The sequence below is a fragment of the Labrus mixtus genome, chromosome 4 (assembly GCF_963584025.1).
Source record: "Labrus mixtus chromosome 4, fLabMix1.1, whole genome shotgun sequence".
In the NCBI taxonomy this organism is placed as follows: Eukaryota; Metazoa; Chordata; class Actinopteri; order Labriformes; family Labridae; genus Labrus; species Labrus mixtus.
In genome coordinates, this window is record NC_083615.1 from 28771319 (window position 1) to 28790163 (window position 18845).

The window sequence follows — 18845 nt, forward strand, 5'->3', positions numbered from 1 at the left end:
TACAGTATGAGTCTGTCAAACAAAACATCCCAATGTAATCAAAAATAAATCAAAAAAAGAAAACATTTATTGATTTGCTTTTTTCATAGGCTACTTGGCCATGTTTGCATAAAACTTAAATTAAGTTTGATACAATTTAAAATAACTTTGTCAATTATTCTGCAAAAAATAAATCAACCTTCACATCTAATCAAACTCCAGATAAAAAGAAAACAGTTTACTTTTAGCTCCTGCAGACATCCTCTCTCTCTCTCTCTCTCTCTCTCTCTCTCTCTCTCCTGTCAGTCAGTTTTGCCCTGTGGAGAACCAGAGTGGGGTCGAGCGAAGCAGAGAACACCAGTGAGCTGCTAAAAAAAAACACCTACTTCAATTAACTTTCCACCAAGAAAAACCAGCCACATCCACAGGGAATACAAATCGATTAATAAATAGTTTATCACACGCTCCTCCCTCTGTGAGGTGGAAATGAAACCCCAGCACGGTGACAGAAGTGATTTATTGGTTCCTCCAGTACAGGATCGGATTGTCCTGGATCTGAATTAGTGATGCATGTTGGTGCGGTGCAATGCTTCAAACTGTCTGTGCTGTTCACTCACACATTTAATAAGGCTGTGGTTACTGTAGATAAAGACCCAGCAGAACAATCTCGACTGTGATGATAATATTATGTCATAAAGGCTGTAGTCAGCAGAATAGAAGTGCTACTGTACCTCTGACTCCGGGGTGGGGAGTCAGTGCGAGTCACAGTGACTGATGAGTGATGTATGAATAAGTGCAGGGGAAACATGTACATACTCATGCATTTAGAAAAGCCCTGATTTTCCCTTGGAGATCCTGGCTCACCTGAATTGCGCTGCCAGGTGTAGGAAATCTATTACAGCTTTAAATTCACAACAAAAGCTGGCAGGAGAAATCGGCAGGGCAGCCACCCAAAATGTAAGTCAGCTTTATTGTTATAGTAGCTGGATGCACGGAGCAGCAGAACAATGAGTCCCAAAGGATGAGTCCAGCTGTTTATGCCTAAGCCTTGTTCTTTCATCATTTGCCACCAAACCAGTCAGAGTACCAAAAGATGTTTCCCCTACCCTCAGCTTTCAGAGTGGCATTTATCTCTAAAGGTCTTGGTGCTGGTTCAGTGTGCTGCTATCTGTCAGTGGTAAGAATGTGTAACCCTTTTCACTGCACACAGTTTGATATGTCATATCAGCAAAGCAGGTGCATGGTTAGCTTAATGAATCCTTTGTGTAGTGATTCATAGTAATGTGGTTTTCCTCCTCATGACAGCGAAAAAAATGTCAAAATGTACTGAGGGAAAAGGTTTCCACTGTTTGTCTGAAGCATGCTAAGGTAAGTCTGCAGTAGAAATGAAGTCAAACTGAAGGTTAGACGCAGCAGCAGTAAGATCAGATAATGTGATTATTGAACCCTGGAGAAATAAACAAGTCACTATTTAAAGCTTGTGCGAAAACCGTTCTGGGCAGCCGCAACAACAAACTGTGCCAATAAGTTTTGAGGTGATAGTATAGCCAAGAAAAAACATTTCAGTGATTCAGTGTCTGTTACTGGGACGGCTGCCCATCTAAAACAACCAATAACTTTCTCTTAGTGTGAATAACACCACAGACCTGAATGTTCTTTCTGCCGTTAATTCTTGAAATCTCAATCACCCGTACTAAGTATCCCACCAGGCTTTTCTTATTGGATGTTCATTATTATTATTATTATTATTATTATCATTAGAATAGACAGGACATTGTCACATCTTACATCACTTACAAACATAAGGAACATATAAAAAGACATGTATGCATTCAGAATACAAAGGAATATTGGGGGCTAGGTGGCTAACCTCACTATTTTGGGGCCTTTCTGCCTTTATTTGAAGAACAGCTGAACAGAGTCAGGAAATGTTTATTGTATTTTTTTTGGATCATTCCTCTTCTACTTCTAAGTTGTTACAAAATAAAGATGTGCACAGTATTGATTTACTATTCAAAGTACTAACAGGCAAAACAGCCTGAATAGTGAATTTTAACACAAGTCCCGCCTCTGACAATGCAAATACAAAATCATATTTTGGGTGGCACATCGGGTGGCCAATCAGATTGGACATATGGTGCATTCATGTGGTGTCGGACACATCGAAAAAATTAGTTTTCGATTTGTACAATGCACATGAACGCCTGCTCAAGTTGGAACAACAACCCGGAAACTCTGAAAAGAATTAGGTGCCTGACATGCCGACTTGATGTCATAATCGTCATTGCATGGGGGGTAAAATATGTTTTGCTAATGTTAAGATACTTTTGATTGATTCACATATTGCACATCAACTTTTTTGCTGGAACATAACATTGTTACAGAGACATTCACACATCTTCGTAGCATCCACGCTGTTTATCGATGTTGTTACAACATTACGACTTGCGGAACTGAAATCATGTGAACACACTGAAGTCGGAAGAGTTACCAACCCGGAAATCGGGGCCATCCGAGGAGCACATGAATGCAGCAATAGTCCCAAACGTTTGCCAAAATCATATGACCCCTTATATCCTTCAATCAGCACAGTTGTGTGTGAGTTACTCTGAGCTTTGGAGAGACTTACACGTTTATACATGTTATCGACCAATCCTCTTTTGGCAATTGTTCTTATTGGCTGTTAACTAGAGTGTGAATTCCTTTGATAACCGTTCCAGTCCTACACTGACCAGCTCAGACCACAGCACAGTTAATGTGTCTGTCTGTTCTCCTTTATTACTAGAAGAAGTCAAATGGGGTTGTGGAGCCTACAGCACTGCAGTCTCACTTTCTGATTCCCCCTTACCTTTTTCTGTATTCACACTATTTCTTATGTATTCTCTTTCCAATGTCTGCTCTGTTGTAACATCCCTACCTTAATCTCAGTCTATCCTAGTTTTGTTCTGACATTTCCCTCCCTCTCTCTCTCTCTCTTTCTCTTTTCTCAGTGCCTGGATGATGCCCGGCCTAATCCTGCTGCATAGACTCAGAGGATCCCCCTCAGTCCCTGGACACCTCAGTGCTACAGATTTGGCTCCTTGAGTCATCCAGCTCCTCCTCTGCAGTCATCAGTCGCTGATCAATCCTTTATCACTCCCTCTGTTCATGCTTTCCTTTTCCATACCATGGTTTCAGACTGGGATTATCCACTGATCTGTACCAAATCCTGATATGCTTAATGAGTCTGTTGTGGACGTCTGACAGCAATGTCAAAACTCACCCACATACGTATGTGACAAGAGGTGTACTGTCATTTTCCATTTCTCTTCTTTCTGGCTTTTTTTTGCTGTGCTGGTCAGAATCCAAAGCCATAGCTCTTTTGTCGCTGTGAAGAAAACTGCTTGATATGAGGATTTCTGAGACCAAAAAGACTGAAAACTACAGCCATATTTATGCTCAGCTAGTCTATAATAGACCTGGACTGTGGAAGGAAAGCTTCTCTCATGTGGAGGTTTTAACAGAAGTCGTTGGACACTGTGATAAGAGAGGACTGCTTTGTCCTCAGTCTGGAAAGTTTAGCCGTGTGCAATCCGCAGACATTTTCTATCTTTGTAACCTGGTCTGAGCTGCCCAGTCTGGAGCAGCCTGCTTTCCAGATGCTGCCATGCCCATCATCAGCAACGCCAACCATGACTTCAGCAATCTGTCTGTCAGCGACGACAGCAGTCTTGACCGCATCTTCACAGAGATACCCGAGACTGAGACCATCAAGGTAGGAATCTACATTTCTTCTTTCCATTGTTATCGTTCAAATCAGACGGGGTACTCAGCTTAGACTAATAACAGATTTTTGTTATTTAGCTGCTTGCGTTAAAGTTTTTTTTAATGTTTACTCTCCAGGGTGTGTATTACAAGAGGGCTCAGCTCATCCGACGGCCAGAGGACTTGGTGTCCATCGACCACGCTCTGCTGGCTTTGATCAACGTCGGGGGAAACCGCTACACCTTCCCCTGGAGCACCCTGGAGCAGTTTCCCCTTACACGTCTTGGCCGTCTCTGTGGCTGCCGGTCACCCGAGGACATCGCCAGAGTCTGCGACGACTACGACGAAGCCCACAAGGAGTTCTTTTTCGACCGCTCGCCGTCCGCCTTCAGGGTCATCCTCAACTTCCTGGCCGCCGGGAAACTGCGCCTGCTGCGGGAGATGTGCGTTCTCTCCCTGCACGACGAGCTGACGTACTGGGGCGTGGAGATGACGTACATGGAGCGCTGCTGTAAGAGGAAGATGTACACACGCATAGAGGAGGTGAACGAGCTGGAGCGGCGTGAGGAGGAGTGCAGGCAGAGGAACGCCATGCAGCGTGTACCTGTGGAAGAGACCAGGTATCGAAAGGTGATGAACTGGCTGAGAGATACGGTGGAGAATCCGCAGTCTGGCTTACCGGGGAAGATCTTTGCCTGCATGTCAGTGATCATGGTTGCAGTGACCGTTGTCAGCTTGTGTATCAGCACCATGCCAGACCTGAGAGAGGAAGAAGAAAGGGTGAGTGAACCTGAGAGTTTGCATGCTGTGAATGTAGCGTTAAGCAGCACAGGGCCTTTGACCAATGGCAAACTGATACCAATCAATCAGTAATATCACTTAAACTTGAACAGGGACCATACATTCAAGGTTTGTCTTAAGATGCCTACAGCGACCCTGTCTGTCAGTAAGATTTATCACAAGAGGTGTGAGTGATTACTGCAGACTCTTTTTAGTTTTTCCCTTCTCAAAAAACAGAATATCAACAACACATACATTATCATTTGTATCGCAAAAAGTCAAAACTAATTTTATCTCAAGACACTTGATGAAAAAAAGCAAATCCAGACTGTACACTTGCTTTTGTTATTTATAAGATACAACATTAATCCATCATAAGCCAAGCACTTGGCAACATCGGAAGTACACACTGCCTTTTAACAAGCTGAAACCTTGAGCAGAACCAGACTCGTGTTGAACAGCCGTCTGCTGAGGCTAGGGCTTCCAGGAAGAGAGATGGAAAATGAAAAACAAACAGCAACAACAACACAATGAATAAAACAGATTTATGGCTTTAATGCCTGAAAAAATTGAAAAAGTACATGAATGGAAAAACAAATATGATAATTAACTGATTCATCTAATGTATATCAACATAAAGACAATGAAAGGGGGGAGGGGCACTGAGAATACTACCTTGTGGGCACATCTGTTGGCGTGCTCCATGTACAGAGGCTGTTGTCCTTGGAGTAAGTGGCCCGGGTTTCCAGTTCGGCCTGTGGCTCCTTTCTAGCATGTCATTACCCACTCTCTCTCTCTCCTGTTTTACAACTTCATCCACTGTTATTTCTGATTAAAGACGTAAAAAAAAAAAAATACATAAAAAAATGCATCTTTAATATCAATAGTTGTAGCAGTTGGAGTCGGGCAGACCTATAGCAGCGGGCCGTCGGCAGCAATGATCCAGAGGAATGGACAAGACACGGGAGCTCAGGGACTCCTGTCAAGACATATGGTTATCAACGTAAATGGTGTATGAAGATTTAAAAATAGTGATATGCAGTATTAGAAATAATGCATACAGATCGAGAAAGAGAGGGAGATGGGGAGACAGAAGCCTAGAGCAGCTAGGGGGCTGGTACAAGCCTCAGTTTGGTACAGTTTGGTAAGGTAAACCCTGAACTTGCCTGGTTTCCACAGCCAACCGTACTAACCTTATTTGGTAAGCGGATTGTAAGCCAGATGGAGCTAGCCTCTTCAGCTGTAATAGTGTGACATCATAGCAGCCCAACACAGTGCAGCCCGCTATTAAGTAAGTTAAACGTTCAAAAAGAACAGGGACACAGTAAACAAAGGACCCTTTAGCACCCTTGGCACCCGAGCTGTACCGGACCGCTTGATGGAGCCGGTGTAAGCTTTATCAGAAAGCAAAATTTTAAGCCTACACTTAAAAGTAGAGAGGATAACTAACTCCTGGACCCTGACCAGCAGATGATTTCAAAGGAGAGGGGCCTGATTCTGGGAGTGCAATGTTCTTGAGGGGTAATACACCACTATTCTTTTCAGCTCTTTAAGTTAATGGTGTCTAAGAGCTTTGAAGGTGAGCAGAAGAATTTTATAGGAAGTCAGTGCAGGGGAGCTAACATAGGAGTGATGTGATCCTTTTTGTTCTAGTTCTAATCTGTGTCATTACACAGTGCTCATAGGTCAAACTTGATGCTTATTGGACAGTGGTTTTTGAAATATAACATTGACTTTATCACTGATGTCAGTATTAATAAGTGAGAAAAAGTATGTGTGAGAGCCTTTTTTAATTCATTTCTGACCAATGAAGGAATTGTGATGCTGCAAAAAGCTGGGCTTCAATCTGCTCAAATGTAAAAAGCCTTGTCGTCACACCCTCTTAAACATCCCTGTGGGGTGCTGCTGCTGCTGTGTGTGTGTGTGTGTGTGTGTGTGTGTGTGTGTGTGTGTGTGTGTGTGTGTGTGTGTGTGTCTTAGCCTTTCATGTCCTGTGATCTGTATCTACCCATAGCAGCGTGGGATAATGAAGTCAGAGCTGCTCACTGAGGCCTGTCCAGTATCTGTCAGTAAACATGGGGGGATAATGAAATTCTCTTACTGTATTTCAGACAAAAGACAAAAAAAAAAAAGACAGCACCAGCAGAGACACTTCCAGTTGCAATAATGTGCAGGCGTAAAGCACACACATGCTTGCACTGGAGTCACATGCCTACACACACACACACACACACACATGCTGACAGTCACATGCACATACAATAGTAATAAACTCATCCACTGTAACTGATACGGTTCTCACTGACTTTTGCACCCTTTTCCTCTCGAGTCTGTTCTCCCTTCTTAACTTAAATCTTACTGCAGCACATCCCCTGTTTGCTTTTGATTGCTGGCTCTTGAATTGGAAATGGAATACATGTACAGTGAGCTTTGTATGCAAAGAGAGACAGGTTTGCTGCAGGAAAACTCTCTGCAGCTGTTCAACAGCTGCTGAGAAGTCGCCAGCGGCAGCACCCCTGCATTGATTTTGATATGAGCAGTCATAGGCAGCCAAACGACCGTGTGCAGGGGGGTGTGATCGTGGAGAATTTAGGAGGTGGAGGAGAGCGACGGTCGCAGAATGCTTGATGAGTTGTAAAAGGCTGAAGAGAGGATTTCAAGAGCCCTGTCAGGAGTCCAGTAGTCAGTAGAAAGTCATAGGAACACAGATGGACAGGACTGGAAAGCGTCCTCGAGTGCTTTGGACCTGCATGACTGTGTGATGGTCTCACAGACCTTTTGAAGCATACTATAAGACTAATGTATAGCTTATAGGAAAACAAGCACAAAGAAGCCAGATGCTACCGTGGTTATATTTTTCATTCTCTGACAGCAGTGACAAGGTTCACAAAAAAAGAATAAGATAGCAGCATTCACAAGACATCACATTTCTACGCTGCAGATGCAGAGTACGAGGGTTGCAGAATGCAGAAGGATTGTATTTCCTGATGTATAGCTTTACTATTTCAGTTGTGATCTGAACAGGAAATTGGGCTTTCCTGCTTATAAATCTAGCCGGTCCTCATAGGTGCAAAGAAGGTGGAGCTCCACTGGAGACAACAAGCTGTCCACCCTCGGGGTCACACACACACACACGCATGCACGCAGGCATGCAGGCACACACACACACACACACACACACACACACACACACACACACAAAGTTGCCATTATCACACTGTATCGATTTCCTGGCAGCAGAGTGTTTCAGGGAAAATAATTTTTTGTGAAACTGTATACTGCTGTGTGTTTCTGTGTGCATGTTGTTAGTTGTGGATGACATATCCAAGCCTTGTGAGGACACGGTGGCTTGCAGGGATATTGTATTTATGGTGTTACACTGCCTGGTACGGCTGAACAATTCAATAGTGTTGAGGATGGAAGACTTGTCTGGTTTGTTGTGAACCTATACCTGCAGGTTTCTTGCAGTGGTGAATCTAGAGTCTGTTGGGGCCTTGGGCAAAAATCAACTAGGGGGGGCCTCCAACAAGCGTTCATCACCACTCCATCATGTCTGCCAGTGTTCCGATTTGTACATTTTGGGCTAGTTTGGCTTGGTTTCAGTTTGTGAGCCCTCAGGGGCCCCCTACTGGTCTGGGGCCCCAAGTGGTTGTCTGTCTTGCCTGTTGACTGGCAGCGCCTCTGGTTTCTTGTTTCCAGGAATAATCTACGATGAAAGTCTGTCATATATCAACATCTAGGCAAACCCTCAATCACAGATTGAATGAGCTTCCATTTAATTAGAAGTTAGAATCACAGAAAGTAGGAGGAGGCTCAAATTTCATATCAGAAAATGACTGAAAGATCCAAGTAATACAAAGTATAATTTTGTTTGATGTACAGAAAAAGACACATAATTTATCTGCTTTAATGTCCTTTTTTTTAGATCACAATAAATATTGCAAAAGCCTAAAATTGCAAAGCCAGTATTTATCGTTCAGCTCTACTGCCTGTGTTGTACATAAAGAATATCTATGCAGGCGTGTGTGTTGTTCTTTCATGTTAGTGTCTCTTCCTTGTGAGGACAGTGTGGATTAGAAGGACATATTCGGTGTGTGTGTTCATCCAAGCATCTCTTTGCATGTCGATGCTCCTTGGAAATAGAAGGGCAGCTGGCCGCAAAAGTAAACAAATCCATCTGCTGCCCTCGTGTTTTTCTCCCTGCATGCTCCTGAGTTTCAAAACTATTCTCGTGTGTTTGACTACTGAACTCAAGCGGCAGAGTTCGTCTAAGCCTGGGCAGGAGCAGCAGGACCGCTGTCATCTTTAAATCACATGGCCCTGCTGTTTGTCTCTGTCCCTGTGTGCTGTGTGCGGGAGTGCGGGCCAAAATTCCCTCGTCCAATCATCATTCACCTCGCTCTCTGCCTGCCTCGGTTTGGGTTAGGGGTGTGAAAGGAAAGATAAAGCAGGAAGATGGAAAGGGAGGACAAATAAAGGATATGTCTGTGAGGGAAAGAGAGAAAATGAGAGATGGAGTGAGAAATATGCTTCAGGGAGTGAATTAAAAAGCGAGAATGGATGAGAATGAGTTTCTGGTGAGAAAAAACAAGAGATAAAAATTGCCTCATTTCCCCGTTATGCCTATCTGGATGTAATGTATTTCCACATGTCCTCAGTTGTCCCCTCTATCAAACAGCACATCACTGCGAACTAAACGCTCTGGGAGGGGCCTTTATCTCACAGCTCAGTTTCGGGCCCACTGATAATAACTCCTCCATCACTCCTCCATACTCGGCAGCGGGTGTGTATCTCTCTGCTGTATAAGTGCTCTGCTCTTTATGATAAAACTCTCAATTTAAATCTGCAGCCACTATTATTATTCCTTCAGGCTGTGTACAGTTGCAGCATTTTGACGGGAAGCACAGCCTCCCTTAATGGGGTTCAGAAATGCAAATAGATGCATGAAATATTGATATAAAATCAAGGCGTCAGAATGCCTGTGGATTTTAAGACCCACCTGACAGAAGCATTAAATCGTCCTTGAGTTCGAAAGCTGCCGGTGTTTGAAGTTAGGATTTGGTATTTTTTATCATCACGGACAAATGTGAATATTTGGAAAGCGTGCTTACCTTGTCTCTTTCAGTATTTGACTGCATATTGCATCTGCAAAATGGCCGTGTCAACACTAATACTTGGAGCCAAAGCCAGGGTAGGCTAACATGAACACAGAAGAAGTTTGAATAAGTTGAATGAATTCAAGGTTTTTGAGGCTGTAAGCTATAACTCAGATTTCCCCCGAGGTTTAAACAAAGAACAACTGTGTCAGAAATCACTCCTTATCCACTATATAGTGAACAGGCAATTTTGTAGAGGTGTCCGAATTCTGAGTGAGCATGGTCATCCCCTATATAGTCCACTCATTGTATCCCACAATGCATTGTGAAAAGTCGTGTACAGCCGATGGTCACTATCCGAGTAATAAATACCATCACGCATTCAAAGATGTTTACGAGCAGAGAGCGTTTGACTCGACTGCTCCCAGCGTGAACACACAAACCCAATAAAGTTCATATTTGGAGCATTGATAATGATAGACACGAGACCAGAGTCTGTGAGCACAACTTAAGAGTTTTGGTGCAAAAATATGTTTCATTATGAAATACAAAATTCAATATTTTACATGTATTCAGTATAATTTAAGTTATCACTGAAATTCATGTTGTTGTTTACTGTTTTTGATCCTCGGTTGGAGTTAAGCTGCAAGTTTTAGTGACATTACTGTCAGCGGACGTCGAGTGAGCGAGTAGTGTCATTTTGCTGAGTAAGTGCACTATATATTCCACTACATATAAATCACTATATAGTGTGTAGGAAGTAGGGAATGTGTGTGTGACACAGATAATCTACAGTTTGGTGTAGATTCCAGTGTCAATATTCCAATATTCTATTCTGACAGGTTTTTCACAATAAAAGCCCCCGGCCTATATGTCGTCGTACTGCTTTTAATGTGAAACATTCATTTCAGGAACGAGGATGTTTTCAGATTTAGCAACTTAACACAAATCAGATGTCTGAAATCAAAACGCAGGAGAGAAAAAAAACTTTGTAATCATCAGAACTGAACACAGTGACTTACAATTATAAGCTATACATTACCTATAACGTTCATTTATTTTGGTTTCCAATGTTGATGTCTAAAGGACTTTCTAAAAAGTGAAAAAGGAGTTTATATTTATCTGACTGCTTGTCTTCATTTATGAAAAAGTAGCCATGTGCAGTATTAAAGAGAATTGAGGATGCATCGTGATGCTTCTTGATGTAACATGGTATCGAATCATTGACAGCATAATCAATCCAATCATGAGACCAGTAGATGCACAGCCATGACCATGACAACCATGACCTTGCTCAAAATGTTTAATGTCAACCTATGGACCAAACTCCTCTCTCTCTCTCTCTCTCTCTCTCTCTCTCTCCTCTCTCTCTTGTCTTTGCTGCCGAACTTAATTCCTCTCTGGTGGGTGCATGTGTTTTGGCAGTGCAGTGGACATACTAAGTAGTTCATGAGATGAATTTTTATTCCTTCTGTCCTAACCCAGCACTGACCCCAGTAATCTCCACAAAGATAGCAGCAGTGTTTGGATTGGACAGAGCAGAGCGTGTGGCGTTCAAATCTCTCTCTCTCTCTCTCTCTGGAAAGCAGCAGGACTCTGATAACCTGCCTGAGTTTACATCTTGATTCTGTCTAAATGTCAAACATCCAATACTCTCACTTTCTTTGCATATCTTTCTGAGTAAAACTTTTGAGGAAAGCTACTTTCTCTGCTGTCATTTTCATTCATTTACTTCCTTTACATCAAAGTGTTTTACCCTCAGAGAGAGAGAGCAGCTCAGATTCATGTCTTTAATATTCTCACCGGGTGATGGAGTATTTTCAGGCAGCCTCCTCAGATTTGCTCTCCTTTCGCTAATTCACTTGCTTTCTGGCCTGAGGAGTAATTGAAGTGGCCATTTTCTATCCTTTATACCATAAATTGGAGCAGGATTTGCTGTTCAATAATTATGTCCCACGGCATCCATCACGAGTATCCTGAGAGGGCGAGTGAGTAAGAGAGAGAGAGGCACAGAAGAGTCACAGCCTGCACGACTCAAGCTTCAGGCCGTGAGTTATGACACGTTTTCTGATCGACTCTCCACTCCTTCTCAAGCAGAGGCTTGTCGATAATCTTATTGAACCATCAGAAGTGTTTGGGTATGTGATTATACAGAGGACACATGGGCCAGTGATTTCTTAGTTTATTGAGACAGAAAAAAAAAGGGGCAGAGTGGGACAGAGATAATGTGTCCTCTGACGTATGAAGGGAAGATTTATTATGTATTAGAAAAGGAAGGAGGGAAGAGAGGAGTCCGGGTCTCTGAGAAGTTGGAGATAACCGAGAGAAACAGAGTAAGAGGGGAGGACGTAAACACTAAACCAGCTGTGAAGCCTCCTTTCTCTCCTGTCCCTTATCTGCTCTCCCAGAGGAGCTGTTAGGAGACTGTGTGAGACACAGCAACATTACCGGAGCTCTTAGGGAAGAGGGAGCACCAAGAGGTAGAACTCAAACTCTCCATACCACATGTCAATCAATCATGATTTGTATTGTGACAATTCATAACAAGTCTATCTCGAGGCCCTTTACAAAAAGAGCATGTGGGATAAGATGCAGGAAGGATTTCTCCTTTGTATTCCTCATGTTCCTGTTGTCCACACTTCCTTGCAGCTGAGGTGGAGGTCGGAGCAGGCCGTGTATGAATGAGGACAGCGGTGGTTGTGGGGACGACACAGTCCGATGGTGGTGGCTGGTGTCAGGCGGCGGTTGTGTCTACATTTAGATATTGAAGTGTTTGGTTGATATACAAATGTACCCTATATGTAAATATATGGATGACATCCTAAAAAGAGATTGAAGTCTAACTCCCTCTGGATTTGTTGTTCTTAGCTCTGTGTTCACACTGACTCAACAGCGCTTCCTTCAGCTTGTTTTTGTTTCCGTCAGAGACCCAAATTCCTTCTTTTTTTTTATGTGAACCGTTAGCCCTGCCACCATGTGGGAGAAGAGCAATAGCTACCCAGTCAGGGACACTGTGTCTAGTCATGTTGGCCAAAGACAGGGCCACCCCCAAGAATGATGATTATGATGTTTCTGAATGACAGCAACAAGGTGGCTGTATGAAGAGCACTTAGAGCCATTTTAAAGAGGTCTGTGTTTTGGTCTGTTATCAAATTTAATCTGTGAAAGGACGACCTCTTCAGGGTAAACGTTCAGCAGCAGAGCATTGATGGAATATCATTACTGCAGCCTTAAATATTACCAGGGACCAGTCACCATCAGTGTAAATCACATGAAATTTGAAAAGTTTTCCATTAATAATAGAATAATTAATAACTCATTCTTTAAAAATCCAAAACTTTCCCAGGTAATTTTCTGGTTAAGTGGATCATTTTTAAGCTCGTAGCTTGAAGGCGTTAGACCTTGTATTCGGTCACTCTCTGCGGTTTAATGAAAATGGTAAACCATTTATACCGGGGACTTTTCTCATTATCGAAAAGTCTGTGAAATACGTGTGCACCAACGTAAGTCAAGGCCGTTCTATAGCACGGACACGCAGAGGCAATTAAAATGGCTTTCCATAGCTAAAGGGAGAAGAGAGAGGAAACACTTTTGGAGAAATTTTTACATAAAAAAAGGAGTAGAGTTTTTGGTTTAAATTAGATACAATGGGTTAAAGGTCAAATAAGTAAGATATCTACTGAATTAAATGATAAAGTGATCTTACTATATGATCAGACATTAAGGAAACATGCTATGTTGAAGTATGTCCTCCTTCTAACTTTAGATTCTGCTCCTGAATGCTCTGGATTTGTTTGGACCAGAGGAGGTAGGCGCTTTTAAGGTACCTCCACACGGCTGTTTTGGATGCCCCTCGGTTTGTCAGATATGAGAGCAGTTATCAGGTCAACAGGTGTTGCAGTGATGGAAGCGGTCAAGAGAAGTGGTTCAGATAGAAGTGATTGTACTCGACCTAAAAAGCCTCTGCATGTTTCTAATAAGCTCCACGAGCAGAAACGTGCTCAAACTAGGATCAATATTGGAGATGCTTTTGAAAAATGGAGAGAGGTTAGAACACAGAAAGGTTTACAGACCGATGCAGAGCTGGATAAACACTGAAGCTTCAGTGTCCAAGACATGGCAACCTGCCTGAGCATCGACTCTAGAGAGGAGGGGGCGGGGGGAGACATATCTTTTCAATGTTTTGAATTTGGACTGCAGTACCACTTTTAAACACTAGGTGTCAGAGTTACATACTGCTCCTTTAAATGTCGTAACAGTGCAAAAAACATTGGCATGAGTCTCAAAAGTGCAAAGGGAAAACAATAAATCTAAAGAACAGTCTACTTTTTAACTTAGCTTTGATGGCTTAAACAGTTTACACTACATCATAAAGTATTCTGATCAAGCACAAAGAAAAACTGAAGAAAATCAGGATGGACATAATCTTTTGCTTGGATTGGTCTGCTCGTTATATCTCAACCCAGCAGAAACTAAAACAGAGCTTGTTGTCTTTTTGTTTTTTTCCATCAGAGTCCGGCTCCACTGAAAATCATTTGGCAGAGATCAGAGTGTTGGCTATGATACCATCTCTGAAGCATTTCTGGTTGTGCGTGACCATCACAAGTTACTAAACTGTCCATAATTGCATTATGTGGATCGACAAAGACAGTTTCCAAATTAATATCTCTGAGGGCGAATTGTGATTTGGTTTCCCACTGTTTCCGACTCTCTGTACTTGGAAGCATGAATGAATTTCCCCTGCAGCCCCGAGCAGCACAGCCAACAGTCTGATCTGCAACAAAAAAAAGGAAACAATCCTGAATTCTGTCTTAGGGTGATACAATTGTAAGCCTCCCTGGTGTATAGTTTTATTTGAGGTTATTCAATTCCACACCTGAAATGTGAAACACCCACAGTAACAGGAGATGCAAAGAACCAGCAGTGAGGCTTTGAATTACTCAGTTGGTGTGTGTCCGCCTGCGTCGCTGTATGTGTGCATTGTCTCTCCGTACACAGAGTCAGCTTGCTACATCTGCTGAGCTGGAGGACAAAGCACCATCATCAATCATGGGCCTCGTTTAAGAGTGTAACAACAGGGTGACCAAATTAAGAAAGCATTCTTCATGTGCCACATTTGTTTCATCCCCGCCTCATAATTTTCAGCCTCCGTTAAATGAACATGAATGGAGCATAAATTAGTGTCCGACTGTGTAAACTTTGGGAACTCAGCAGGGAGAAGCTGAGGCTGACAGTCAGTCACAGTGACTATAAGTCAAGGAAAATAAATATGACTTTAGATATGCTGGTGGCTGGAGGGAAAAAGAGAGAGAGAGGGAATACAAATAAAGCAGATGCAGCAATCAAAAGGGGGGTGTTAAATTCACTGAATGCCACTGGAGCTGGGGAGTTCAGCATACCTCTCACACACAGCACACCGGTGCTCACAGAGTCAGGTGAAGCTGACCTTGAAGTAGCTGAAAATGACCTCATTGTCAGAACTGAGATTATGTGAAAGAGGCTATTTTGAGCAATTCATAGCTTTCAGTCACAAGACCAGAGGAGGAGGCTTGGAGGGGAAAAAGATTTTAGGAAAAGTGGTGGCCACCGTCACCCCCGGCAACCACTGAAAAACTGAGATATTTAGATCTGTTGCAGGTTTTAGGCACCTTTGGCACCATTTCAATCACTTAAAGCAGCAAAGTCCTGACCAGAACTTCACTTTGATGATGTTTACATACTGTATATCGGGTGGAGAATCCTCCTCCTTACACCACTGCCAAGAAGTCTTCAAAAGTACAGACAGCTTTATGTATTTTGATGTGGCTGGGTCGATAATGCTGCCATTTAGGAAGTGGAGGACAAGCAATTCTTCATCATTAAAGCATAGAGAGTGCCAATTTGCTAACAACAGTCCAAGACAAATTTCCAATAAGGTGCAAGGGGGGCAATAAAGTGTATCGTATGTCAAATTGTATTAAATCGTAACATTGAAGTAACCTAACGTTAGTATCAGGATCACTGTCACTTAAACAAACTGCTCAGGAGGACACCTTTCCCTACCATTATTTTAATGTTGTTTTATTGTGTGAAATTTCCTTGAATAAAAGTCCAATTAAAGCAGACCCTGGAGTCACTACCATGGGAAGTGGAAGTGTTGTGAGCCAACTTTTGTTACCTAACAACAGTAAGCACCAGGAAGAAGCGCTCTATACTTGAGGTCGTTGGTGCTGCCAGTGCAAAAAAAAAAAAGCCTTTAGTGGACGCAGGTCTGCAGCCACAACAACCTCCACTGTACACACAGGTTAAAAGTCTCCTCCCCACTCTCTACATTGTGCTTTATCTGTGCTGTGTTGTACATTATAACCACATCCTGGCACGTACAGCGGATAAACACCTCATACTTTGCTGTTCTCTCCAATAATCCCACTTGGCAGCCATGTAGCACATCAGCCTCAGAGGGAACTCGTCAACAGATAGGCAACAATAGGCATGGAATCTGCTCCACACTGATACAGAGCACGTACAAGCTCGCTGACATGAACACTAATATAAAGCATGAGCACACAAATTAAAAATGCATGTACATTCACACACACACATTATGAATGCTTGCATTGCGTTTGGTGATGAGCACACACAAAACTCACAGATTGGTGTGAGGGAGTGTGGGATTGAGATAGATGTTATCACTGCAACACATTTGTAACATGTATTCTGTCGATGCAAGAACCGAGCAGAGCGTTAAACATCATTTATTCATAGTTTACACGTGACATCACACACTTGTGGACCCGCCCACTTGGAGGCAAGAAATGCTTCCTACTGTTGTACTCTACAGAGAAGTTGCCGGCCACCTACATGATTTTACCACTTTTATTATTATATTTTAAAAGAAACAGAGTTGCTGTTTATTTGGATCTGGATGCAATAACCAATGAGGAGACAAGCTTGGATTTTACTTGTAATGAATCCAATCTGAGAAAGACAACCCATCCTCGCCATCCTGCCTTATTATTATTTATTGTTTTAAATAAGACAGCCTTTTAACTAACATTTCTGCCCCAGAATCCTGACTCAAAGTGTCAGCTGACATAGGGTGACCATATTTTCAAACCTCCAAATTGGGACACTTATACTTTCATTAACAAGCCAAATTAAGGTTGACCAGATTCAGGCCTCAACGTAGGCCGATGACGCATTGGAGAGCAGCCCTTCACTGGAAGACCCCAGGTTTCTGCCCACTGGAGGGCTTCCAGAGAGCTGGCCAATCAGAAGACAGTGGGCAAGTGGAGAGGGTGGGCCTTAAAGAGACAGGAGCTGAAATGAACCGTTTCAGGCAGAAGCTGAAATGAGAGTTTTTACTGACGCATGTATAAGATAAATAATAAGGAGTTTTTTAGCTGCAAATCATGCAAACCTACTCGATAGGTTTCAAAGACTGACAACATGAAGGTGAAAATAAGTATAATATAGGATCTTTAAGTGTTATGAAGTCATGCATCGTTGACAGTTTTGCAAAAGAGGAGAAAGAGATGTTCATTTAAAGGACTAAGAAAAGTGTTTCCTTAATTGTGAAGGGGACTTCTTCCTTGTAAAAAAAACTCCTCAGAGTTGAACCTTTTAGTCAAAAGGTAAAATTTAAAGTTTCACAGATTATGATCAGGACACAGCTGGAGGCTGGTCATGTTACTGTTATAAAAGCCAGCTCTCTAATGAATAACAAAGTTCATTTAGGAAACATCTGTTTCATTAATCCCAGTCTGCATCGGCAATCCACTCCCTGTTTTGATAAACAGATAATACGTAATAAGGCTTTTATATCAAAGTAAATTGAGCAACAAAGCTGATAAGCTTCATCTTTCCGGCTCTTTGGCACAGTTAGGACTTGTGACCAATTTGTTCATCAATGTTGACCGAAGTCTGTGCAGATTTTGTTTACCCCTGCAAGTAAATCACGAACGTGGTCTCAACAGACCGTCTGGCAGCAAACAGACAAAACATCTCAGTCTAAATTCACTCTGACACTAATTAGTGATAAGAAGCAGCTGTGGAACTAAGACATTTTGGCAGATTAATGATGCACAGCATGGCGTTCGTCACAGGAAAGCAGACAGAGGACACTTTAAGGACAGGTGAGGGATGACACAGGCAGAGGGGCTCGGAGGGGAGTATGGGGAACAGTAGCATTGCATCAAACAAACACACCACACTGTGGGGTCATATACTGAGCAGTTGTTGTCCATTTTGCCCTCTCTGTAGTCACTGCAGAAGATAAAAATGTTCAAACATCTCGTTCAGACTGCTGTTATATTCTGTGACAGCTGAAGTCAAAGCCTCTGCACTCCTTCATGCAGCCTGCAGGACCAGCAGCAGACAGATTTATGTGTGTGTGTTTCTTTTTAAGCTTTGATGCAACAAATTAATGGCGTAATGTGTTACTGATTGCTATAGATAAAAATAAAGAAATGGGTTTATCTCCTTATTCTGATGATAAAAGTGCATCGCTCCACTGCCTTGGTGGTGTGTGTGTGTACTCTCGTACACTACTAATGTTTCTTTAGCATCATTTTGTTGATGAGACACTAAAACACCCTCATCACCATGGAGGCTAAGGCCCTCTTTACAAGATAACCTTTTGATGCATTCTGGGAGTTTGTTTCATGACAATCACGACAAAGGCAACATCTTCGTCGTCGTGGCAACATGCTGAAAACTGCGATTTTTGGGGTCACTTGGAGAATTAACCCCACTTCAATGTCCCTCCACACAACTTTTATGTGTTAGCCATTTTTGTATGTTTTGCACCTCACCGCTCTTATGCAGTTGTGCACATGTTCTTTTATCACCGCCACCTAGTGGCAAAGCATCTGTACTACAGCGTTTTTACTCGTTTTTGTGGATCCTTGTGCACAGTGCTTGTTGTCAAAATGTTTTCATCTGAACGTGCCATTTGGAAAAAAAAAGAAGCAAAACAAAAATGTTTTCTTTAGTGGATGATTTTTGTGTAAACATGGCCTAACTTTACGACAGAGATGTCTGGTTGAGTTAGTTTTTTGTGAATGTGCATGGATGTTAATTAATCTGTGGCTCAAACCAATTTTTGTATATTCTAACAATGAATTTTAATAACTTATGTTCAGTCAGTGCAAATGTCCTGAAAGAGAGACGCTTTAAAATTGGACAAATAAAACCCTGCTGCTCACTGTGTCTGTGTTTGTTTGTGTGTGTGTTTGTGGGGAGGGGGGGTGGGGGTGTTCAACGTGA

At 42.4% G+C, this 18845-nt stretch overlaps 1 protein-coding gene across 1 annotated transcript in view; it reads left to right on the top strand.

Annotated features, from left to right (window-relative positions):
• kcng4a (potassium voltage-gated channel, subfamily G, member 4a) overlaps window positions 1-18845 on the top strand; it is a 33944-nt gene that overhangs the window by 1058 nt on the left and 14041 nt on the right. Inside the window, exons 2-3 of the mRNA XM_061036713.1 lie at window positions 2970-3733; window positions 3862-4503. Coding sequence (XP_060892696.1) covers window positions 3626-3733; window positions 3862-4503 — 750 coding nt within the window. The 5' untranslated portion in view covers window positions 2970-3625. The remainder of the gene's footprint in view (window positions 1-2969; window positions 3734-3861; window positions 4504-18845) is intronic.